This window comes from Megalops cyprinoides, chromosome 22 (genome assembly GCF_013368585.1).
Source record: "Megalops cyprinoides isolate fMegCyp1 chromosome 22, fMegCyp1.pri, whole genome shotgun sequence".
In the NCBI taxonomy this organism is placed as follows: domain Eukaryota; kingdom Metazoa; phylum Chordata; class Actinopteri; order Elopiformes; family Megalopidae; genus Megalops; species Megalops cyprinoides.
In genome coordinates, this window is record NC_050604.1 from 15,996,724 (window position 1) to 16,023,554 (window position 26,831).

Sequence of the window (26,831 nt, forward strand, 5' to 3'; positions counted from 1 at the left end):
CACACACACACACGGAGTTGATGTTTATGTTATTGTTGAAGCTTTGGCTGTATTCTAATATGTCTTGCGTTCATCTGAGAGAAATTTTAACTGAACTCAGCGTTCAGTGCTTCACAGCAGCATACCTGTATGTGGGTTTACCGCTTCAGTCACCCCTGCCATTGGTGGACTTAATTAGATGTGCGTGTGAGTCTTGCCCATAGTGATGATGGAGTCAGAGGTGTTGCAAACATAGGATGTGTGCAGTCCCATAGGGATGCTTTTTATCCCAGCAGTCGCCTGCCGTACCTAAACGAAAATGTCTTGTTTACATTTCACATAGTGGCTCTTGAAAAGCATATATGCTTGTTGCAACGGAGACCAAAACCCTAGGAAAGTGCTGGACATATAATATTAAGCAAGTCCATATGTATTGTCAGGGTCATTTACTTAACATTTGATAAACAAAACATTATATAAGAAGATACAACATTTTGTAATAATTTAAATTAAAACGTGCATTATTTACTCACTAAGCAGAAACCTTTGTTTCGCAGCATACAGTATGGATGATTCTTCATCATGCACATTCAACAACCCATTTACAGAGCTGGATTTTTACTGAAGCAGCCTGCTGCTCTGTCAGATATAGCACACACTGCCTCACAGAACAGCCTCCACTTTCCCCATGGTACCTGTTGACTTTTAACACAAAATGTAAAAATTAATTTCACAGATTAGATATGCATATGAAAGGATATTTACAAGGTGGTAAACCAATGGTTATTGTATCAGTGACCAGTGGAAGGTGGCCAGAGAAGGGGACTCTTGACACCTGTCCTGCAGAAAGTTGTGACAGTTGAGATGTCTCTCACAGCACAGAGAGGAAATGAAGAGCATGCTCCATACAAACTGAAGAGCCTATTCTGTACTGCTGTACAATGAACTAATTTTGTTTACTTCAAGGTCCAAAGCTCTTCCATTAATCTCAGATAAAAAGGAGGTCATTGGCATAACTAACCCAGAAGCCCTGGATGCCCATTGAGAGTTTTCAAATGCATTTTTTATTCTCATATGTAGGCTTCATACTGATGAGCATTTTAAGTAGCATATAGTGAGAAGTTGTATTTCTGTCAGTTTTGCATGAAATTAACTCATCAATTCCCAAAGAGATTCTCAAAGATCTATTGCAATGTACTCTCAGGTGGTGTGGATCATTTTCCAAACTACTATAGACTGTGCTACTCCAAAGACTAATGGGGCGTTTACAATTTGTCCCATGGGAAAGATGCTGAAAAACAAATTCAAACTCCCCATTAGAATACACAGACACAAACAGGTCAAGGAGCTGAATTGTGCGCGGTTAAGGCGTCATGGAATGAACAGACGTAAAGTATCTAGTGACATCTAGTGTTGTAAATGTGAAATGACTGTCTCGAACTGGCACTATCTACATTTACAAAGTGGGTTACAGATAGGCCTATTTATCTCCTGATACACACCGGACCACGGAGGAACTCATGCAATTCTATAATTAAACATAGGCTGTGTTGTGTTGTGATTTATATATATATATATATATATATATATATATATATATATATATATATATATATGCAAGAGCTATTCCATGTTACCTCTTTTAATAAATTCAGTAAGGGCAACATGACTTTGTTAGCTGGGATCTCCGACCAGGGTACGACGTCGCTGCAACGTTTTTCACGGTACCAAATAATAATAATGTCGCGGTGACCAAATGAGCACTTATTGGCGACGTTGCTGCAACGTTGCGTGTTACCTGGGACAGAGGCAGAGGCGCAGGCCTAGTGTGTTCACTCTTTGGGGGGTTGACTCTTTGTAGGGAAATTAACTTTTAGAACTTAAAGGTTCTATCTAGAGATGTACCCGTTTGTTTTTACACGTTCCACGTTCCATATCGACAAACGTGCAGGTCAATAAAACGTGCGATAGGGGGCTGGAATGTAACCTGTCACCTGCGCTTCAGGCAGTTTTTACAGTGTCGCTGATGTATCACTACCCTGTCGCTGAAGGCAACAAACCGATGGAGCTATAGTTCATTCGCTTATAGCGCTTAAGAAAAGAGTAACCCAAAGAAACAAGTAATCCATCAGAAGCAGCGTATACTAAAATGTTACATATACTGTAAAAGACTTCATAAGGAGAATCAATCATAAGTTTCACGTTTTGTCACTATAAAGGTGTATTTGTTTTACTTGATATAATATAGGCCTATACGTGGTGGGGGGTCAGTATGAGACGCACCAATAATGTAATATCATGGAAGTCACAATATATGTGCATATAGTATATATTAGCCTTAGCCTATATCTGGAATGGTATCGTCCTTGAATCGTACATATTGATTTTCCCTTACATGCAAACAGGCAGATATTGTCCTGTCATAGGAACGCATTCGTGATCTCAAAACTATGTTTGGCGCTGACGGTTGGTAATTGTGTAGTTAGAAGTTTCCTGTTTGTGCAGCTATTCAAGCCGCTTTATTAGATGCACTGTGTTTGTCGCTCGGGATATGAGCGTCTGCTAAATGACTATTATTATTCTGAATTGTTTTCACTAGCTACATGGATAAACTGGTAGTGCCGAAATTACGCACCGACGCTCTCCACAATGAGTCACTTCTTTTGCAAAAACGTTTAAGAAAGCACAGCGTCATTAGACGTGTTTAAACTGCCAATGCAAACTTCGGGCATGGCAATCTTCGGTATTAGAATGGGCGCCACCTCCGTCTGTTATAGCAAGGGCTTCCACTAGGTTTCCTGTTGATGTGAGGATATCTCAGCGCTGGACTGAAGAGTTGGTCTAGACTTCGTTCGTCCCTTTTTGTTATGATCGAATTAACTCGCAGTCATGGAGAATTTCGACCAGGAGAGTTAGCCATTGGCATGTCTTAGTATGACGGTACTGTCTATTAGATTTAGGCGGAGTTATTTTCCCTAGCTTGGAGCTCCGCCTCGCTGTACACAGTGCGTTTCCACGGCGATTGGAACTGAATTCATTTGCTGGCTCAGCGGATAACCGAGCTAGGCTAGTTTAGCAACGCGTTTTATTTTGACAATTACCGCTACAGGTTCCACAGTGATTTAGTCCCCGATGGCTGAAGCCAGGCTCGAAGAAGAAGAGGAGTCGCGTGAACTGAGGGAACCCGCAGTTCTACGGACTCGAAGACAGTCAAACCCAGCAACAGGTAAATGCAAAATAAAAATAAATCTTCTATGGCACATGTTCTTGTTTGGGTTTCACGGTTTGTGACTAGAGTCATGGCTGTAATTTCCTGGCAAGACTTGTTCGTTAACGTTATAATAAAAGTAAGAGGTAAATGTAACAAAGTATAATTTGAAGGTCTGTAGAATACTAAATACAACAATACAACAACAAAGGATAACTTTTTACCCTCCGATTATATTTCAAAAATACTTGCTTCTCACATGGTTCTCAATGCTTTATAACAGCATTCCTTCATAAGAACTGTTGTGCAAGTGTACTTTCTCAAAGACACATTATAGGTATGGACAACATAGCAACTGGCTCACGTCATTTCAAACGGAACTCTCAATTTTCTGTTATTTTAGAAGAAAGTAATGGTTCTGCATTACGTTTCTCTCTTTAGAAATTGATTTCCATAGCCCTAAGAGAAGTGTCATTCAGATTGGACTGGATTGTGTGTGGCGTTATAAAAGAGTGTTGGGATCTACAACTACATCTTAAAATACCGCTCTTGTAAATTAGGGAACGTATCAAATGAGTGAAAAAGAAATCAGTTCTTCCAAAGGGGATCAGTGATTCTGTGTTTCTCCAGTTACCACTTCAGGAAGACAAAAATCAGAAACACTCTCAACACATAACAGGTGTGGAAATCTGAGATCTAGTTAAGCCTGTACCAGAATGGGGGACAGAAAGAGAAAGGAAGAGAATTCATCCCTTGTTGTCATTTTCTTGGTTCACTTCTCAAAGACATTTCCTTATTTTTTTTCCAGAGATATAGATCATAGAATTTAGGTATGTGTTGTAAAATCTAAACTGTCTATTTGTCTGTTTGTCTATTTATTTTACAATGTTCAGGTTAATTCCTCTAAGTATAAGGAGAGTGCTGATGTTTGTTGGGGCTCCAAGTGATCGGTGCTGAATTGACATGTTTGTCCTGTTTAATGTTCAGGTGTGAAAGAGTTGTTGTTTCCCTAGTTATCACATCACCCTTGTTGTGCTCATTGGGAACAGTCTTTACTCACCTCTGTCTCCTGATTGCTCATTGAGAAGTCATTATTCACCTCTGTCTCCCCATTGCTCATAGAGAACCGTCTTCACTTGCCTCTGTCTCCCACAGCTTTTTACTTCCACATACACTCAAAGCAACAGATATAAAGTTTCTGCATTCCCGGCACCAGCCCAATGAATGTAATAAAGATGCTGGCCAGAGAATAGAGAACTGGCTGTATTATCTCCTCCAAGTCTCCAAAGCAACTTTGTTCCAAATAGTCACTAACCTTCTGACTCACGGACACTCATCTCTGCACATCTGCTCATCTAGATGCAGAAATTCATCCGGGCGTGTCGGGTTCTGACAGCAATTGAGAAGAATCACAGTATGTGTCTGAGCAGGATGGATTTACAGAGGAGATGTCTTGGCACATTGTCAGAGGGAGAAGTGTTCATTCTCTTTGCCCTTAAAACAGTGCTCATTAGTTTCCGTACAGCACCAGTGTTGAATATCCAGCCTGGCCTTTACTGAACCACAGAAAGCCTCTATCATTGTGTTTACAATGATCACCTTTTTGTATTACATTTTTTTTTTTTTCATTTTCCACATTTTCTTTTCACAGAGTTTTTTCCCCTCAGAGTTTCACTGAGGATATTTAACAGTAAACGGATGTTTTTGTGAGCGAGGGAGGGAGTTGGATCAGCCGGTTTGATCAGGCAGGTGCCTCCACTGCTGTTCCGGAATGCTGCTCCTCCTGGCTGTACCTGGCAGGTGGGCTGGGGGGACTGGCCCCGCAAACATGAGTGCGAGAAGGAGCCACTTCTGTCTGTGCTTTCTTTCAGTCTCCATGGAACCAAAGTCAACTCAGTCTTGATTGTTGAAGGTGAAGAAAAGCTCTTTCAAATTGTGAATAATAAATTTTAATAAGAATACGCTGTCCTACAAGGACTGTATTTTAAAATGACTCTAGAGCAGGAGGTGAGGTATCAGCACTGTGGTTTTTGTAGCTGTTGAGAATCACTAGTTTGTTCAGAACATTAGATGATACTTTTTCTTCCAGAATGTTTTCATAAAGGAGAGCTCTTCTCATTTTTAACAGACTCTCTTTGCTTGTTCCACATCTAATTCTATCGATGTGCTGTTGTTCTACTGCATGGTTTTTAAATCAACCTCATTTTACTGCAGGCTTGCATACCTCTTGTGATGTTGTGCTTCCTGCCAATCTGAGGCATTCTATGTCGTCTATGTCATTCAGCCTGAGACAGTATTTTCAAAGCATTTTAAATATTTTAATATTCACAGAAGTACACTGTGTGTCAGTTATTTCAAGTCAACATGCTTTGGTTCATTTATAAGTCGGCTATTAAATAGATGATTTGGAGAGAATAAGAGTTAATAATGAAAACAGTATGACTTCCTGTGTGGATGAACAATTATCACCATCTCCAGAGGTTGTTTTTTCATATGCATACTAATACGGCATCTATTACTGTGTGGTGTTAGCAGCCCCCTGTAGTACGTCATGCAGTAACAGTCTCCATATCAGTTTCTGATCTGTATTGCTCATAGGTTATGTGATACATTGTCTGGTTGTTGGGTTCTCATTGGTTAGTTTTTTTGTTAGTTAAAGGACAGATTTTTTTTTAGAGTTTGTTATTGTTGTCAACTGCAGCAAATGTCTGAGAGAAATTAGCAGAGCTAACTTCAGTGACTACTGTCAGAAACCTCCATCTGAAATTTTATTGTATAATTGAATTTGCTTTGGGCTGTTTTTCAAATTAGCGCCAGACTTTGCAGTATATTTGCATGATGGCATGATTATAAGTATGAAAAATATGAGGAAAGTGTCATAAAGACCCATAGCCGGAAGTACTTCATTTTTGTATCACATGCTGCTGTTTCTATTTAAAATATTTTTGAATCCTCTGCAGTTTTGTTCCTTTCACACAGCCCTGTAGATTAGGCAAAGTCAATACCAGCGCATGTTCAGTGGTAGGTATTGAATGAATTTGTCTTTAGTGGAGGGTTGCACTGAACATCTTGTAACCCACATAAACAGAAAACTGCAGCGGGAATACACAGATATTTACAGCTGTGTAGATTACCTTAAAGGGGGCCCTATGTCCAAACAGCAAAATCTGTTACCCCGGTAGCCTTGAGAATGTAAATGAGAAAATATTTATTCTTCAAATGAGAAAATCAGGTGGCTTGTGTGCATGTGGGAATTGGGTTATGGAGCTCCTGGAGGCAGGGATTTTTTTCTGGTGAGTAAATAAACTGTAATGTGAGAAATCCTAAAAGCGCTGTATCTGGGACACTCAGGGAAGCTGAGTTAAATCCCAGCTTTGGCCAGAGCAGAAGCAGCTGTGCTCCTCTCCTCGGCTGCTTTGTTGTGTGGGCTTTGGCCTGCCTCTGACCCCGCGGTTTGAAGTCTGGATATGATTGGCAGGCGAGTAATGTTTCTATTAGGGCTCCCTCGTCCCACTCACTGCTGGGAGGCAGCTGCCCGTGTGACTGATGTGTGAGTGTGGTGGTGAAGGTGAGGCTGTGCTGGGTAGCCCGTCCAGGCCCGGGCCCTGGTCTGTGAGTGGCGGCGGTGGTGTGGCTTTGTGCTGAGTCTGTCTGAGGACACTCACTGCTGTCAGTCACACTCAGGAGCCCCGTGTGGACAGTGGCATTACTTTCACCGTCTGAGAGTGTTTTTGCTGCCTCATGGGAGCGAAATAAAGAACAACTGTGAGCTGACGGTGCAGAGGGGGTTCGGCTGAGAGGGCATTCATCAGTTTTTGTCAGGGGGAGGAATTGGAGGGAGGAGGAGAGCTATGAAAAAGGGAGATTTAGAAAGCCGAACACAACAGTTCCAATATTAAAATGTCCAATATTAAAAAGAAAACTAAATTTTGTAGGGGGCATAGGGAAAAATAAATCAACATCCACCCAGATTAAAGAATCAGCCTGCATTAGGCTGTTGGATTTCCCATTACCCTGAGAAAACACAAAGCTGTTTTATTTCATTCCTAGAACTGAGAAATAATCATCATGTCCAGGTCTAATCATTCACAAAATAAGGGACTGAGAGCGCTGTGCACTCCATCATAAAGAAACCAAGAGTAAGTCTCCTCCCTTACTAAGTATATGGAGAAGCATGTTCAGAAAGCAAGGCTATGGAGCAAGAGAACCTTCACCTGAATATTATCTGGTGCCCAAGAGTACAGAATAAATTAATGAACAACAACTATATGCATCATGTTTATGTGTGAGTGTAGCTACATACAAGATCAGCCTTAGATGACCAATGATGTTTAAGTCTGGAGAAGTACGGCTTCTACAAATAGGTATGTTATGCAGATTGCAGCACACGCCTGGTGTGGAAATGTTCATGCCCACTGGAAGCGATGTTGCTGAAACCACTCCCCCCTTCCTCAATCCCAGCAGCCATCGGGGTATGACTCATTCAGATCAGTATAATTGTGTAAGTAATATCGCACTCTTAACAGACATAGAAGTATTCAACATATTATCCTTGAGACCAACTAACAACACTTTTTGTACAGCATACAAAACTAACAGTTGACTAGAATCTCTCTCCATCACTTTTCTGTCGTTAAATAAGAATTAAAACAAAACTAAAGGTGTCATCCACTCACTTCATCTGTTACACAGCAAATTCATCTGTTTACAGTATTGGGAAAATATGCATCTTTGAATGCATATGTAACATGATTAAAACTGCAGGCACCTCAGTGATTAGTGTAGGTTTGCAAACGATGGGGGAAACTGAGTAGATCGGGCGAACTGTTGTCAGTAAACAGTTCTCATGTGCTGCTGTGTTCTGTTTGACCTTTTGGTTTGAAAAGAGCAGGAGTGTGACAGAGGACGGGTGAGAACTTCCTGAATGACCACATTCCAGTGGATCTGATTGGCTGTCATGAAAGGCCCTCCCAAATGCTGCTGTCATTCGCGACCATGGTTTTATGCTTCTGCACACGCTCCCGTATTACCTGAATAATAAGGGATGAATTTGATGGCAGTTTTACACTGACGTGGGGAAAAACACCTGACTTGAATGAATCTCATCAGGTAGGAAGTATTTGTTGTACCTGTATTAATTTGTATTACTGTGGGTGACTCACATAGTGTCAGTTTGGTTAAATATTTTTTACTTAAAGAGCTCACGTATACATAACAGCAACAGGCATTTTAAGTAAGAAGAAATGTAGGTAATGGAATTGGTGGTCAGCGAGTTCTGACATCTGTTTTCAGAAAGTCAGCATAAACAGCTCCGTTCACAGGAGTAAGATTCAAGATTACGTGAGTGGGTAGGTGCGTCACACACACTAATATTTGCCACTATGCAAATATTAAAATGTTTCCTTTTCAAAAGCAGTTTTTCTCTAGGCTAAAAGGTCTACATGTTCAGTTGGCTATACTGTCTCAAACATCTGTGTTTAGCGTGTCATGGTTAATGAGCTTGTTGGGGGTACTTTGTTTAAGTTTTTTCCCTCTCCTGTAAAGAGAAAGGAGAGGCAGTAGGAAGCTCATGTAGAGTTAAACACAGGTGTGGTTTTAAACTGGAAAAGGTGTGCTAGAGCCTGTCATACAATCAGCCCTCTGCTGCAGGCATAATATGTATCTGTAACAATGACGTCCTCTCCCACCTCAGACACAAAAGCCTCATCGACACTGAGACCACAACTTGGCAAATGTTTGCTTGAAGCTGATCCCGTTAATGAGCAGAATCTTTGGGTTTGGTTTCTTTGCTTTCGCTTTGCATTTTCACTACAGGGGGCGGACTGTAACTCACACGGGAGAGAGTTCATTCAAAGACAGGTGAAAGGGATGTGAATGAGGCCACATGGCTTTGTTTAGTCACGATAAGTTTTAGGTCTGTTGTTGTAACAGATCCCATATTATAATGCAGTGCTATGCTGGTGCATGTAGTGTTCAGTACAAAGCAGACCCACAAGTCATTCTGGTACAAAACCGCTGCTCCAGGTCTTACCAGTGAATTCCAGTATTCAGGTCAGGCTGCTGTGACATCAAAGCTGAATGGAATGTAGTCCATTCACCATTTCGGATAGGAAGTGATTTGTAGAATCTACTCACTCACGGAGTCTGAAGGAAAGTTATTAGAGCAGAGGGCCAGAAAGTGATAAGTGGAGGTACTGCGGCAGCCTCCCATATTAAGACAAGGTTGAAGATGAGAGCTGATTTTATGGGTTCTGGTGCCAAACAGATCCAGGGATTACAATGTACAGCATCCATATTCACAGCATCTGTGTTAGGGGGGTAATATTTGCTTTAGCTGTTACATCTAAGTCATGTACAGTATTTCTGTAAAATTATTTATATGTGTCATAGCGTGTGCTTGTTTGGTGGAGGAATCTATAGGTGTTTTTTAGGATTTCAGTAGAAGAGAATGGAGTCCTCTGGAATAGATTGAATGAGTCTACATTATTCTTTCATTGACAGTGTAAACTATTAATCATTTACTGCTCTGGACCTACCAGTAATGCCCCTGTGATATGCTGTAAATGAGTTCTTTTGTGTCATTCATAAAAACAAGTGATGCTCTAAACAGAATGAAATGAGCTGTCAATATGACTGGCTGCATCTGGAAAATGTGCATTGGCTGATGGAAGATTAGCTTGCCCAGCAGAGTGGTACTGATGTCAGTGGGGCAGACAATTAGAAGATCCCTGTTTATATACAGGGGGTGGACAAAATAATGGAAAATCCAACAGAAAAAGGACCCATATTTTGTAACTAAATTACAGTTAATAAGGAGTGAATGCATGTTTCATATTAATATTAATACTAATCATCAGTGTCTTTCTGATATATTTTTTAAATGAACACTTTAATATGTGATTTTTTTAAAAACATCAGAGATCTAACATATTTTGAAAGAGGTCACATAGTTGGGGCCCAAATTGCACGTGTGTCAGTCATAATTATTTGATGTGTCTAGGGTAAGGGGTGCAGTGTTGATCATGACAGCATACACTGAACAAGGAAAACTGAACTGAACTGGAAAAACTGTCTCAGTTCAAAGCTCACTGACAGGGGTACACAAACACTTAACAGAATGGCTGATAAAAATCGCAGAAAATAAATGAACCACAGAAATGAATCTACAACTCGATGACCCAGTCTCAGCAAATATTGTTTGTTGTGAGCTTCACACAATTGATTTATGGTAGGGCTGCCAATTGAAAACTGCACGTAAACAAGGCCAGTGCACAACAATAAAAGCAACCTGGTGTAATGAGCTAGACCTAAAAACCTAGACCTCTGGGCAGTGGAAGAAAGTACATGTTTATATTTGGACAAGGCCAAAGGAAGCCTTCAACCACATTGGCTGTTCTCAACTGTTAAAAATGATGTGTTTGTATGGTGTGTTCTGCCATGTTGTGGGAGTCATTTGGTCTGACTGTCACTTTGCATGGTAGAATTATGGCAAAGGGATACAAAGCCATTTTAGGTGACCAGGTACACGTTGTGGTGCAAACATTGTTTCCTCAAGATGTTCCCCTGTTACAAGATGATAACACCCCCATACACACTGCTAAAAAAATACCAGGGTGAAGTCAAACACCTTCCATGGCCTTCCCAATCACCAGACTTAAACATGATTGAACCTTTATGGGGATGTTCTGGACCATAGAGTGCGTAATAGTTTTCCACTTCCTTCATCTTACAGAGAACTGGGGGGTTTCATTCTTGAAAAATGGTCCAATATCCCATTAGAAACAGTTCAACTTGTATAACAGCATTCCAACAGGGATCGAAGCTGTTCTGAAGGCACAGGGTGATGCAACTTCTTAGGCATTAATAAATATTCATATATTGTTTGGTGTTTCCATTATTTTATTTGCCCTCTGTAGAATGGAGTGGGGACACAAATACAAGTAATCAGAGAGACTAAGAGAGACCACAGGTCTAGTACCCTTTCATTTCAGCAGTGAAGTCCAGTGAGAGTCCATAGGCGTTTAGCCAGGCATCTCAGATATGCATGTACTGAGCCTTCAGACGCCCACTTCTCCATCTGAAATGTGACTGAACCGGTGTCCGCATTTTAATAGTCCTTTCACAGCTGTTGGAGGTTAGCATTCATTCACAGCTCAGAAGGTCAACATCTAGGGAATTCTAATAATGAAGACAGCTCATTCCTTCCACTCTTCCACCTCACAATCTTACCGGAGTCTTGCTTTGAAATATTCCGCCACCACATGTGGCCTCACACACAAAATGAGGATGAGGGGGAAAAAAATAAATGAACGTATTTCCTCTTGTGGAGGGAGAGTGCAGTCAGCAGCATATTGTAATTCATACCAACTTGCCTGCACAGTAAACGTAGCTTTGAGAAACAGGTTAGTCAACAGCAGACTTCATAGCTGTGAAATGAGCAAAGACGGGTTTCCCAGGTTAGTTGTGAAATGAAGATTGACACAGTATTAAAATAGCATGGATTTTTCTTTCTAGTGTTATCTGTGCAGCTGTTTTCAAATTCCAAAACAGATGTAATGGGAGTATATATTTACAGAAGTATTAATGTACGCTAGCGATACAGCACAAATATGCACTTTGGTTGCATCTGAAACTGTGGAAATTTATGTACAAAAGTTGGCTAATGGTAATGGTAATTTAAACATTAATGGTTAAAGGTATAGGTTTATGTACCAATCTGGGCAGCATAATCTGGCTGCTTAGGATAGGTAAACATTTTTATTTATTTGTCAGTTGAGAGGGGTAAATTTAGTGACAGCAAAAGTGTTCATCTTGTTCTATGTCATAAAAACAAAGCTCAGTCTTGGGGTCCATTTAAGACTGTCACGTAAATAAAATAACAAAACATCTGACGTGGACTTTGAAGAAATGAGGAATTGTCTTGTAAATTATTCCCTAGGTAGTACCCAGATATTGATGATGTGACTGATCATATTTGTTGATCATGTGTGTTGAAGCAGACATGAAACTGAATTTAATGCTGAAGAAGCAGAAACTAATTTTGATGATCTGGAGCCAATGAAAACAACGTTTGGGGCGGTGACTGATGTTGTTGCCTTCTCTTCTTTCTCTTCTCTTTCTCAGATCGCTCAGAGAGGAATAAGCCTGAACAGCGCACCTCCAGGTAAGACCATGCTTACTACTCTGTCAGCAGAGTAATGCTGTCTTGTCATGTCTTTTGCCCCTAAAGTGTCCTGGGCAGCAGGGCTGTGAAATGAGGCTATGGGCTCAGTAGAGAGCCGTAGAGTCTGTCATCCTATCTGCATCTATGGGCTGAGAGCCTGCTATCGTGTGTACAGTATGAACATATAGTCGTACTTACCTGCATCTGTTTGTGTCTGTGAGCTAAGAGGCTGTTTCCCGTTTGTGTCTGTGAGCTGAGAGGCTTTTTGCTGTTTGTGCCTATAAGCTGAGATGCTACTATTGCTGATGATTCTGATTCTGAAGATGATTCTGTTTTTTATTATCCTAAATAGCTCTACCTTTTCATCCCTGATTGTGGGACAGCAGTTTGCAAAATCCAGCCATCCTCCTTTTTGCCTATTTAATGCAAAAAGGCCACAGTAATTAGAATGTGTGCGTGCGTTACTTGCTTACATCGTAGTGCTGAAAGCATCATGCTGACACTCATTTACTGTGCTTCTTTAAATCAAGCTGCTGAGATGAACACATAATGTGAAGACCTATTGTTTGAGTGGGTTTGTTTCCTTGTATTTAGCAACTAATGGACTACAGTCTCTTTGTTTTGGAGCTGAAGTAAAGCATTTTTGCATTCAGTAAAACAGTTTTCAGTCCCCCTTTCTCAGGCAAACACAACTTCCATTGTTGTTATAAAAAAAAGAAATAAATAGAAATCTAATCTCACACATTAAAATCTGTCATTCACCTCTGACCATTTCCTGTTTATGATAACTGTTCCTGATCACAGTTGTCATGCGATTGTCCGTCTATCACCAGATTTTCCTCTCTCCCGCATTGCTGAGCGGGGCAGTGGGGGTTCCGCCTATGACACAGCACAGCAGATATTTGGCCAGACCGTCAGCTGGCACTGTGAGGGTGGGGTGCGTCCGTGCTAACAGCACGCAGGCAGGAAGTCCGTCCAGCCATATCAGCAGGAGGGGTTTATTTGTTTTCCGTTTTCAGGCGAAACTCCCTGCTCTGCTGTGAGTCCCACACTGTCCTGAGTCAGAAGGCCTAGTCCTCTCGTCATCCCCTGCGTAACAAGACCAGACTATTGGCTGGATGGCATTACATTAAATTATTGGTATTTAGCAGACACTCTTATCCAGAGTGAGGTTACAACTTTTACAAGTTACCCATTTATACAGCTGGATATTCTGGGCAAGTCTGGGTTAAGTACCTTGCCCAAGGGTACAATTGAACCGGCAACCTTTCTTACTCCTTACCACTAGGCCCTGACGGTCTCAGCTGTTTCACGTTTAACTGGACCATGAGTTCCTGTTTGCAGAGGGTTTTACTTCAGGGTTGCATGCAGTTACAATCAGGTTCTCAGTTCTCTGTTCAGTTTAGAGTGCTGCACTGGGGGAAATTTGAAACTAGGCCTCTGTGGAAGTAACTCTGAATACAATGCTCCCAACACTGATGATGCACCAGTGCAGAGAAGGAGAGAGAAGTAGGGTGAGCTCTGGTGTGCTGCACAAATACAAACATAATTTGTACCTTGCTCGGTTTAGTTCATGGAAATGATAGTATAATCAGCTGTCAGCTGAGAACATGCTAACAGGTTAAAAGGCGTGAAATCCTGTGATGAGGTGTTGAAAACCTGTACTGATGTGATGATGATTTAATAGGCATAACAAAATACATGAATGAGTACCACATATGGCCAGTGAGTGGGTCTGGGAAATCAGAAGGAAGAAGTGCCATCAAGCTCCAAGTAGCTGGTACACTGGCTGTTTCAATGTCACTCACTCATTACTGTGCAGACAGATATGTTCCTGTGCTTTTCCTTTTGACAAAAACACACCCTTTCATTTGCACAAGTTGGTGTTCAGTAACTGGCTTCATAAACAAAGCTCATGTTGTATTCCGGAGAAAGCCTGGCGTTTAGCCGAGCGGAACCTGCTGCTTTCAGTCAGTCACACTCAGTGGATGATGGTCAAGACGTCAGAGCATTGAATTAATCAATCTGTGTGTGTGTGTGTGTGTGGCTCTGTGTGTTGCTGTAATGGTAACCCTTTACTTGCTGTTCTCTTTCAGTCAAGGACCTCTATCCTCTTTACGAGCAGCCATCAAGAGAAGTAAGTCATTACAATGAATATGATTGATTGATGGGCTTCATAAAATGTATAATACATGAGTATCAATGTATGTTGTTTTATTTTGAATCATATTTGTTTGCAACTTACTTTTTGAAAATGACCTGGTTCCTATTGGAACTAAAAACACTTGTATCACTTTTCAGCATCAGCGAGAAGCAGCTCTCAGAGTGATCACAGAGATCGAAGGTAAGCACCTGTCCAGACATTACCTGTGTACCTGTGAACTCTAATGGCTGGTCATTACAGCGTGCTGCTCCACAGTAAATGTGAGTTTACACAGAAGAATTCATTACCTGTGTGGGCAGTGCGAATAAACTCATAATGAAATAAAAACAGGCTCACACAAAAGCATGTACGTATTGTATGTGCTGTTACAGGCGTCCGGAGATAACTATTGTGTCAGCGGAGCCCTTAGCGTCGAATGCCTGGTTCCAAGGGACCTCTGGGGGCTTTCCGCCATCCCTGACGCCTGCTCAGCCAATCTGGGGCGGGAGCATACCAGCATCTGCCCAGGTAAGGTCCGTTTCACCCCCCTCCACCACACAGTTTGCAGGGGATAGTTTAGGCCTCCTGTGCCGTCCTGTGCCTCTCCCCATCGCAGTGCAGGGTTTCCAGTGACTGTGCTTTCCCTCGACTCAGCCCCCACCATCCTATGACCAAGTGATCAAGGAGAAAACCCAGGAGCAGGTCGTCTTGCCCACTGCCCCCCCACGACGCTCCACCCCCACCAATACCACCACCACCATCGCAACGCAGACCGACTTCCTGGTTAACGCTGACACTGCCAACCCAGAATGCACTGCACCTCCAGAGACCACTGAGAAGGCCAGATCTGTAGGTAAGAATGCAGCCTCTCAGTTACTGAAATAAAATATGGTATGGAGCTTGTAAAATATAACGATCTCATTGGAAAAAATACTGAGCCGCATACCTGTTTTGCCTTGTTGTGTCTACAGCCCTACATCTTGTGTAATGACCTCATAGTGGTTTTATTCACATTGAATTTTTGTGTTTGTAAGCTCTGTATTTTGACGCATGCCTTCAAATTCAAGAAGGAAAATAAATAATTTGCCCATTCCCGTTTACATGTGAAACCCACAAGAAGGAGAATGTATACAAAAATCAAATAATTTATCTAATAAAATACTTAAATAAGATTTGATCATACAGCCAAATGACTGAAAAAGGGGTCTTCTCTATAGTCATATATTGTGTGTATTTAACATGCACATGATTAGGCAGTAATGAATGGCTAGTTCAGTTACAATTACAGACAGAATTGCACCCATACTTACAATTAGCCAATTACTGTTATAGTTACTATAACCTGTCAAAATGAAAAAATGAACCTGATGAGATTATATCTAAAAAGATTCATTATGAAGAAAAGGATCCTCAGTTACCCATTCAACAATTAAACAGTTTAACACAGCTTTTTTCGCTGGGGTATTTTGAAGGTTAAATTGTGATAAATTTTTCCTTTACTCTTAGTGAAAAGAGCCCTGAAGCCACCAAGGCCAGCTGTACCTGCTAAACCCAAACCAGAGCCAAGTGCCACTGCTGCTGCTGCTCCAGACGTGCCACTGCTTAGTCCAGGAGAGACCCCGGCTCTCACCCCAGAAACTGACATTGATGTCAAGCACCAGGCACCTGAAGCAAAGATTTGCCATCCTGATCCCAGCTGTGTGGCTCTGAGCACCACCTCTTCCCCTGTACCTGCAACAGAGCCCTGTGACCCCTGTCCTGTCCCTGTAGGCGTTTCGTCTGACTCCACTGAGCCTGATTCAGTCTCCTTCCCAAAAAAACGGCCGATACCACGGCCTCGCTCCAAGCAGAACGTGCAGTCGGTAAGCAGGGACGTGAAGGTTCAGACTCTAGTCCGGATTAAAGAGGAAGGGGATTGCACCCAGCCGGCCCCGACAAGCGGGGAGGTTCTTTTCGGTAAGTACCTGCAGGAGATCTTGGACGTATTTAGTGTGGATGATCAGAGTCACCAAAGTGACCCGGGAGATTGCAGCGACCCCAACGACCCTTGTGACCCCTGCGATCCCAGTGACCCCTGCGATCCCAGCGACCAATCGGACAAGAGCGACCAAGGTGAGGAAGACGACAGCATGAGCGCTTCATTCAATCAGAGGAACATCAAGGCGAAAATCCAGGCCTTTGAGCAGCAGGCCAGCGTAGATGGCGGTGACGGGGAGCCGGCGAAGAAGCCGGAGCCACGGCCTCGCGCCCAGCAGCCGAAGCCCCCGCCGGTGGCCGCCAAACCCAGCTTAGTCCGCCAGCCCTCTTGCGCCTGGGAGGAGAACCCCGAGACCGCAGAAAACGGCCATAAAGCTGTTACCTCTCCTCCCACCCCCGCGCCGAGGCCCCAGCTCCCCAGATCGTCCTCTGAGGCAGAGAGCAGAGAGCCCCGCGTGATTCCGCCCGAGAAGGTCCCCATCCTCCCCCCGCCGCGGCCCTCCATTGCCTCCAGAGCCAAGACCTTTGCGGCTCAGGAGGAGGAGTCTACCATCAGTAAGCCTCTGCCTTCACTACCAGCAAAACCTATTGCGGACCTGGCCAACCTCATTAACCAAAACCCTCCCTCTGCGTCCACTGTGACCAGCATGGAGAACGGCAGCGTGGACAGACCTGTCAGTGAGTGTTACATTATATTACATTCTTGCCATTTAGCAGACGCTCTTATCCAGAGCGACTTACATACACCAATTTCTCCATTTATACAGCTGGATATTTACTGAGGCAATTCTGGGTGAAGTACCTTGCCTAAGAGTACAGCAGCAGTGCCACAGCAGGGAATCGAACTAGCAAGCCCTCTTCCTTACCGCTATGCTTCACTGCCATCCCCAGAGTATTGACACTTCGGGCTATTTTCAAACTGTAAAGTTCACAGTCATGTGCCCAACAATAAGCTGTATTTCTTTCTCCAGACAAGCCCCCGATCAAACCGCAGCGCACAGTAAATGCTGCCACAAATCGTCCACCCGTGACTCGGAAGCCCACAATGATCCGAGTCCCCAGCAAAGTTGATAAAAGTGAGTTTAGTGGACCTGAGATCTGCAGAGAAACTAACTTATATTGTTATATAAGTTAGTTATTTATTATATTAGTTATATTATATATAATATATATTATTATTAATAATAATAAGAATAATATATATATTATTATATTATTCGAACCCATAGTGTTTGAAGAGTCCCCGGACACCCCTCCACCTCTCCCAGCTCAGAAGCCTATTGGGGGAGTAGCCCTTCCTGTGGCCAGGAAACCTAGCCTCGTCTCCAGACCCACCTACCCGCCACCTGAACAGGTGAGATCAGCTCCCACGCCCACAGCTCAGGTACGATCCAATTTCACCAGAGCGCAATAGAGGCCACCTGAAAGGAGCAATGTTCCATCACACTGTAATCACAGGTGGAGTCCCGGGATGAACTGATATGACACTCCTTACTGCAGAACACATCTCATATTCTTTTCCATGTGAGGTTTTTCCGTGCGTCTGTGACTCTGGAGACCCATAGCAACCACAGTGGCCTCTCCTTTAGCCAGGGCCTGTAGCATTTCATACTGTAACTCACTCCTCGAAAGCCACTGTATGTGGAGTGTAAAGTGCAGAAGCAGCACAAAGCTCTTTTATTTTACCTCAGCTGCAATGTGAGAGGCAGTCGGTCTGGTCCGTGACATAATAAGTCTTTGTCTGAAAAGGAGAAAAAAAAGAATAAACAGCTAGCCATTCTCTGCTCCTGACTTCAGTGTCACACTGATCTTTTGTCAGTTCCTGGCCAGTCTGATAAGCAGCCCAGTCAGAGACCCACAAACGAGTCTTTTTACCTGTCTGCTGCCCAGTTTTGACCTTGCTGCCTGGCCTCCCTGTCCACAAAGGCTGCCTTGTGGCACAGCACAGATAATGACAAGGTTGACAACAGTAATAATCTACCAAGCGACCACCGGCCTGTCAGTGCTACAGAACAGAGACGTACACAGTAAATACACTCATCCCAGCGTGAAGAATACAGAGACACAGAGAACAGACAGGGCTAGGACCATCAGGAAACCTGGTCTGTCTCCTTGGCTTATTGACCCTTAGCCTCTCTCCCACGCCTCCGGTCAGTGTCTGGGTATCTCAACAAGTTCAGTTGGACATTTTAAAACAGAAATAAACATGTTGGTGACATTTTTGTGAGATGCCTAAGGATTCCTGTCACTTGCTTTCAACTCTAGCCTCCCATTAACGCTGAGGGATTTGGCGCCTCGATGCCAGAGCCGTTGCTTCCCCCGCGGTGAGTGTTACCGTCTCCCTCCTCACTTACATCTCTTTGTTCAGGCAGCTTTACCACTGTTCCTGTTTGCATTGAGCTCATCCTGTTCTGTAGATCAGTCATTGTATACAGTAGCCTTAGTCCATTATATACATTACATAGCCATTACATACAGTAGCCTTAGTCCTGCTCTGTAGAGCACTGTAGAGCTCTGTAGAGCTCTGCTCTGTAGAGCAGTCAGTTTATGCAATAGGCGTTTGTCCTGTTCTGTAGAGCAGTACGCTTATACAGTACAGTAGGCCTTAGCCCTGGTCTGTGGGCAAATGCCATAGTGGCAGTCATGGCTGGCTCCTTTACCATATGCTGAAAGGTTTCCACTCAGCCCACAACCTCAGGTGAAGAGAATGCCGCTAACTGCTTGAATGACTGAACTCAGAAAGCTCTATATCCCACATCTTTATCAGCGTCAGGGACTGGGTTAGATCTCCAGTGCCTTGTTTCTGTGTTCTATTGGCCCTGAATCCATTTCCTCTGCCTGCCAGGGACAGATGACAGGGTGCAGTACAGCAGTAATCACTGCTCTGTCGAGCTCACTGCTAAATGTCATCCAAATCTGTCACTCAGGCCCGTTGGCGGCAAGGTCCTCCCCCCTCGCCCCCCTCCTGTTAAAGGAGCACCTGGAAGGCCCCCTGCACCCCGAGACAACTCCTCTCACACGAGACCAGCTGTGGCGTTACCCAAGCGATCACAGAGCCACCAGGGGACAAGGAAGGGACCCGTTCTGCCCCCGCGGCCAAACCCTGGACATCCCCTCTACAACAATTACACAGTAAGACTGCACTCTCGCTGCCTCCCAGGGTATGGTGCTGGGCACCATCCTCTTATTCAAAGTCAGAAGTATAGAAGCGTATGGAATTGGTGACCATAAGAGGCCCTGCCCGCTGTCAGAACCCAATATCATGAGAGACAGGGCTAATAGCCTACTGTTACCATCGTATGTTATGTCGCTAAGCTGTGAGGAGACAGCAGGGTTGAGGGCTGAATTGTCAGACTACAGAGTACTACCTAATGCTTGCAATATTCTGTGTGTTTCAGCAGAATTACACTGCGGCCATCATTTTTTCAGAAAATAGTATGTTAGCTAGCAGGTAAAGTTGTGAGAAGAAGCTGCACAAAGCCTACAGAAAAGGAAAAGCAAACACACAGCTAAGCCCAGCTGTTCCACATTGTCATTACACTGAAGCGTCAACATTATGCTTCTTTTCAGTTGAGAAATCGTCTACATGGTTGGTATATAGTGCAAAGTCAGTGGCCAGAGATTTTGTTTCAGACAATGGAAAATCACTGGAGCTTCCGGAGTTTGTGCTCAGGTTCCTGGCTATTGTTCCTGGCCCATAGTTCCTGGTGCTGTGGCCCCAGGTGGATAAGTGGATATTGTGTTACTGTACTCCATGTTCTCTTCCTTGTCTCTTCCACAAGCTGGGAATTCCACATGGAATTGCGGAGTTTGACTACAATGGCATGAATACGGCCGAACTCTCCTTCCAGGTAAATGACTGAGCTTTGAGGTTTGCTGGAATTTGTCCTGTACGCGGGCCACGAACAAGATGTGCAGCTGCTTTGTTATGTCTCATATTTTATGTTGTCAGATGCAAATGTGCAAAATGATTGATTGGTAGAATCATCGATTTGGCAGAACCTCGCTGTGTCAGAAACCATCGTAGAGACCGAATAGAGTTTTTTTAAGCATAGTCAATGGGAGTAGTATTTTTAACTGTGTATGACCAAAACTGAAAGTTAAATTTGTTCTTTGTTCTTTTCTACAGAAAAACGAGGTTCTGGTTCTGCTAGAACAGATCGACAACAACACCTTTGAGTGTCAGGTGGGAGACGCCAAGGGCCGAGTTAACAAATCCTACCTGAAGGTCATCACTCCTCTCTCCAGTGCTCCCAGCCGGTCGCCAACTCTGGTACCGTCCTAACCTTACCTGTCCATCACAACGCCTGTCTGCCTCTTTATTACCATGCTTTAGGGCCCCACTGAAGTGCATCCTGTCATATGCAGCTCAAACCATGACCTCACATCCTGTTTTGAAACCCCTGTATACGTGTTCCTTTCTCCAGCCCCCCCGTCCCAGTCAGGCTCGAAAAGGAAGCAGTGGGCTGCAGGTGCAAGCGCTGCATGACTTCACTCCAGGTGATTCCATATTGACCATACAGTCCAAAGGACCCGTTCTCAAAACCCTCTGATCACTGGGTGATGCTTATTCTTCAGATTCAGAAAACACAAAATGCAAATTGCAGATGTCTGTCACACCTGTCAGTGTTACAGTACCAGTCAAAGGTTTGGACACACCTGATTAAGATAATGGGAAATATGCATTCAGAGACATTATGATATAAAGACTTAGGCTTAAATGCTTGAAATTGAAGAATCTGAAGTATAAGATAGTTTTGATTGTTTATCACTTTTTTGGTCACTGGATAATTCCATTTGTGTTATTTAAAAGTTTTGCTGGCTTTACTATTATTCTAAAATGTGGAAAATAGTAAAAATCAAGAAAAACCCTTTAATGAATAGGTGTGTCCAAACTTTTGACTGGTACTGTAAAGTGTGGGAGTGATAGCTGTTGGCTAGATTTGAAGTCCTGCTGTGGGAGGTCTGTACCTGAATTGGGAAGTTCAACAACAGAAATTGAAATGCTTTGTGACGCTGTGCCCACAGAGGAGACTGTAGAGTACTGCGGTGGCAGACGTGGTCTGAGTCCCCCCTACAGAGATGGAGGCAGGGAAAGAGTCCTGTCAGTGGCAGATTGACGGTTGTGTCTCGTTCTCAGAGGGTCCTGATGAGCTGGCCCTGCGGGCAGGAGACTTGGTGTGCATGGTGGAGCGAGTGGACAATGAGTGGTACAGTGGGTCCTGCAGGGGTTGTACCGGCATCTTTCCAGTCAGCTACGTCCGTGTGCTGGTGAGAACCACAACGCAAGTTGTGGGGGGTTGGTGACTTGGGGCAGGAAATACACAGCTCACTTCTACAGATGTTTTACATTCTTGGTAGTGATGAAAGAGCTTAGCCTGTATGTTTTTCCTCTTTCCTCGCACTAGTCAAGTATTCCAGCTCCGCCCAGCGCCAAGAAAGCACCACCACCAGCTGCGGCAGTCAGGTGACTTTCCCCAGTTTGCCATTACAACAGTATTCAGGTTTGATAACTCAGTGGTAAATGCAGTACATTACATTACATTATTGTCATTTAGCGGACTCTCTTATCCTCTCTTATCTCCTATCCTATATAGGTTACAATTTTACATGCTTTCCATTGACACAGCTGGGTATTTACTGAGGCAATTTAGGGTTAAGTACTTTGCCCAAGGGTTTAACAGCAGTGGCCCAGAGGGGAATCGAACCAGCAACCTTTTGGTTACAAGCCCTGCTCCTTATCACTACACCACACCACACTACCCAACGCACTACTGCTCAGCAGTAAAGCTGAGGCTACCCAGTGCTTAGTTTAGGCTTTTTGACCACGCGTTGATAGGCGGTGTCTCTCGTCACTCTGTGTTGGAGCCGAATGTACAGTGAAATGGCGTCTGTGGTTCTTTGCAGCGGCCCACGGTGCGTGGCGCGGTTCGATTTCGAGGGGGAACACAGTGACGAGCTGTCATTCTCCGAGGGCGACGTGATCAAGCTGAAGGAGTACATCGGGGAGGAGTGGGCCCGGGGCCAGATTAACGGCTACATCGGGATCTTCCCCCTCAACTTCGTCGACATCGTGGAGGACCTCCCCCCACCACCGCCAGCCCAACAGGCTGTTCCGACAAAGACCGCACTTCCTGGTAGGATGAAGTTACAAAAGGAGGAACATTTTTGGAATTATTATTTTTTTTAAAGATAACCCTAAAAGTTGCTTCTCCAGCACTAGTGTAAGTCAACAAACCTTGTGAAATGAAAGTGTCTCTCCTGTTTTTGAGGATGCTGATGTTGACCGTGCAAAAATTTCAAGAATGTGTGCAATTGTTTATTTTTCATTAAGAGCTGTGTGTGGGTCCAGCGGAAGGCTCTTTAATTAAACTGTGTTCTACAGGGAAGTGACACAGAAAGGTCACATCACTGTCTACAGCCAAGTAAAAATATCCCACTCTACATATAAACTGATGCAGTTCTGCAGAAACTGAAAGAAGAGATCTTTCTATATATTAAGTATAACTCATTATAAAGTATACACAACACCATGAGCATGGCATTAGACCTACAAAAACAGTTTAAATGTTGTGCCAATATGCTATATGGTGGCTGACCAAGTTCATGTCCATGGTGTTGTTTTATAATATAAAACATAATATGTGCTGTATCACTCAGCCATCATAATGCACTTCAGTTGTTTATGAATACTTTACATTGTATGAATATTTGGAAAGGCATATATGCTTTTTGAAGGCCTTGTGAAGTTACACCTAACAATATGTATAACACAGAAATATTTAGTCAGAATCCTGGATTCCATGTAATATTTCTCAGAGAAGTGGATTGGATTTTATAAAGCACACAGTAGCCTACCTGTGAACAGCACTCTGTCCTTTTATTTCCTCAGGAATGGTTTCCACACACCAGAACCGCATGGCTGCTGGGCCCAGCCAGGTAAGGTTCTGGGAGCCCTGCCCTGAGTTATGACTCATTCACATTACTCCAGTAGACTTGGGTGAGCTCAGCTGGACCTCTGACAATATTTTATCAGTGTGTACAGTACAGCTATATCAGTAAATACACAGTCATATCTTTGATATGAACTGAGATATTGCAGTTATGGTGTAAAAACTGTTTTAAAAAGCAGCTGCTATCTGGATTGTACATTCAGACTGAAAGAGCTGATGGACAAACAGATAAATGAGTTGCCTTCACATACTATACTATTGTGGGCTGATTGAAGGTATGAAACATACTCTCTCCATTAAAAAATGAAATAAATGACAGCTGGAAAGAAACACCAGGTGCTGATCTCAAAATCTTTAAATGGGACACAGTCCAAGGGTGATTATTTTTGTTTTTTTTATTAAATTTTTCTCTAGTTTTCAAAACAAGTTGAAAAACAGCCCAGTGTACCGTAACTGCTTGAAGTTGCAGCATATAATATGCCTGCGTCAAGAGCTAACAGCAAATCAATAACACAACTGCATATAACCATAAATCACAATGGATCTCCCCTAAGCTATCTCCAGTCACCAGGGGGTGGGTGCGGATAGCAGGTCTTGTCTAACCAGTCATCATATCTGTTACTGAATGGCCTGCAGGGAGGTGGTCAGCATCACTGCTGTGTGTCGGTAGGTGATGTCAGGGTATCTGTGTTCCCGTTCTCAGTCTGACCCTGCAGAGGAAGAGTGGTGCCGCGCTCTGTACGACTTCACGGCGCAGACGGACGAGGACCTCTCCTTCCAGCAGGGGGCGCTCATCCTGATCATGGACCGCGTGGACTCTGAGTGGAGCCGCGGACGCCTCGAGGATAGGGAGGGGTACTTCCCGGCGGCGTTCGTGGAACCCTGCGCGGGTAACGGCCGGGGGAGTAGCGGGTTATCCATACCGGCGGTTCATATGCCACTTCGGTTTATACTGCATTAAATCAGATGGGTGCACACTGCTCATATCCTCTTGTAGATTACAGAGGCAAAAGCTTATTTACTTTGACTTGTCTTTCCATAAACGTTCGCTTCAAGTACGCTAACGATGGCACTTCACTTAGCCGTTCACCTGCAGTGTGTAAATTACTCGTGAATGCCAATTCATTTGAGTCCTTCTTGTGTAATTTCATTATACATTTGTTAAGGAAGTAGGGAAAATGTTGATGATATGGTTCATAAATGTTTAATTTAAACTGCTTGACAGAAATGTTGCCTGACACCTGAGCAGAAAGTTTGCGTGAGCTTCTGAGTATCTCATATATTGCTCCAAGGAGTTTCAGGAGGAAGAAAAAGCAGTTAGACACACTGTGTCAAGTTCTCAGTTTATTTACATTTACATCGTGTTTTCAAGTAATGCAACCCTACATAAATCAGCTATTGCCTGTACCTGATTCTTCTTTCATCTGACAGATGCTCATATCCATGGCAAGTTACACAGCCTGATATGCTGGATATTTACAGATTCAGTTCAAGCCAAGTTCTTTCTTCAAGGGTGCTCCACTTGACATTTTCAGTTCAATTAAATTTTATTTGTATAGTGCTTTTTACAACACAAGTTGTCACAAAGCAGCTTTACATTGTTCCCAGGCCTGAGACTCCCTGAGAGCAAGCCTAAGGCAACAGTGGCAAACCTAAATACCGGAGATGCTCCTAAATGATAATTTAGTATTTGAAGGATTTGCACATTGATGGAGTGATTAGTGATTTGACTAATTGGCTATATCAGACTTTATGATAGGTAGCCCCTGAATGGCTCGGTTGGGGAAGTCACTTGTTTTGCATGCTGGCTGAGTCCAACAGTAGCTAGGTGGGAGGTTCTTGGCTTCATTCCACCAGGGGTTCATCTTCTTGCAGCTCATCAGCACTCCCTAAGGACATGTCAGGCACCTGTTAGTTGCTGGATTGTTTTTAATAAGACATGTGCTTATCCTCTGGTTGGCTCTCCCCAGCAGTGCACTGTGGGACCTGTGTGTGAAAAATAGCCAGGTGTCCTGAGAGATTGTGCTCTCTTCGCTCCTGTGTGAGGGCAGAGGGCGCTGCTGTGAGCTGAGGGTATAACAAAAATCAGCAATTCCAAAATTTGTGTGAAATGGAGGGAAAACGCCCCTCAAGAACAATAGTGAATGTTACTGTGTGGCGAAGTTGAACCGGGTGTTTCAAAAGGGGGAGTAACACAACACCCACTGTCCCTTTACAGCGCCGTCCAGCGAGCGTGTGCAGGAGGGCGGCGATGGGAGAGCCAGAGTGCTGTATGATTTCATCTCTGACTGCGAGGAGGAGCTGTCAATGAAGGTCAGTCTGCCAGTCAGGCCTGTCTCACCTGTAGAGTCACAGAGGGAGCGAGAGAGAGAGAGAGATCCCTGAGGGATTCTCCACAAAGGGAGGGAGACTGTTCCCCTAACCCTTGGGCTGATTCCTGACCACGCAGTGAATTTGAACTGAACATACTGGAAGTTCACTGAAGTAGGGATAAACTAATGAACTCCGTTTCACCTGAAGAGTCATAAATTGGTCCCATGAGGGATCCTTCAGACTTTGTTGTAAAGGATAAAACTGTCAATTACTGTTGGGCAGAAGTTAATTGTACAGACATAGTGAACAGCTTTCTATGTGCCAGTGGTCTACCGTAATTATGACCATTACTGGTAAATGTGTATTATAAGTCTGTTATGTTTGGCCTTTGCAGGTGGGGGATATTATAACCAATCTGGAGTCCATAGATGATGACTGGTTTCTTGGAAAGCTGAAGGGGAAACGTGGTTTGGTGCCTAAAAACTATGTCCAAGTGCTGCAAGAGCCCTGAAACTGCATTCTGGACCTGGTTTCCATACGAATGACCTGAGACTGTTATTGGGGCTTTGGGAGATTATTTTGTAGTCTGAGTTATTCGAAAATGCCTAGGAGAATGGCAGTGGACAATAAAAATGGATGATGCAAAAAGGACTCTCTCTGAAGACAGGTGTACGGGAAGATTGAGTTGCCAATCCCAAAGTGCCTTCTTCCAGAAACAACAGTATTTCTCCTGTTTAATGCAACATGTGGAATCTGATGCCTTTCAATTTCAGTCAATTTTACACAAATTCCTGAGTTTTCTTTGTTTACAAATTATTTATAGGAATATGAAATATTTCCAATTGTAGTTTCTATTAAAAAAGATCCTTTATGTATAACATGTATCTCATGGATATAATGCTTAGCTCTATCCAATGAACTGAGCATTTTAAATCTATATTTAAATGTTTGTACTTCCATTGAACAGCCTTTATTCTAGCTGGCCAAACCCTGTGGAGTGTTCCCAGATATAAATACAGTAATGTCCCACACTGTGACTAGGATTTTATTCACACTGTGAGCGATACAGCAGTATTCACATGTTTGAACACTTTG

General features: G+C 43.4%; 1 protein-coding gene across 1 annotated transcript; it reads left to right on the plus strand.

Annotated features, from left to right (window-relative positions):
• Window positions 1-2,999: 2,999 nt before the first annotated feature.
• On the plus strand, window positions 3,000-26,406 carry sh3d19 (SH3 domain containing 19). The gene is made up of 21 exons (XM_036516417.1): window positions 3,000-3,205; window positions 12,311-12,350; window positions 14,447-14,487; window positions 14,652-14,694; window positions 14,886-15,021; window positions 15,148-15,346; window positions 16,000-17,148; window positions 17,442-17,546; window positions 17,700-17,824; window positions 18,736-18,794; window positions 19,398-19,602; window positions 20,253-20,321; window positions 20,600-20,743; window positions 20,898-20,970; window positions 21,611-21,741; window positions 21,879-21,937; window positions 22,378-22,607; window positions 23,363-23,409; window positions 24,127-24,328; window positions 25,642-25,736; window positions 26,131-26,406. The coding sequence occupies exons 1-21, from the start codon at window positions 3,112-3,114 to the stop codon at window positions 26,245-26,247; spliced, it is 3,363 nt and encodes a 1,120-aa protein (XP_036372310.1). The 5' UTR covers window positions 3,000-3,111; the 3' UTR covers window positions 26,248-26,406.
• Window positions 26,407-26,831: the final 425 nt, after the last annotated feature.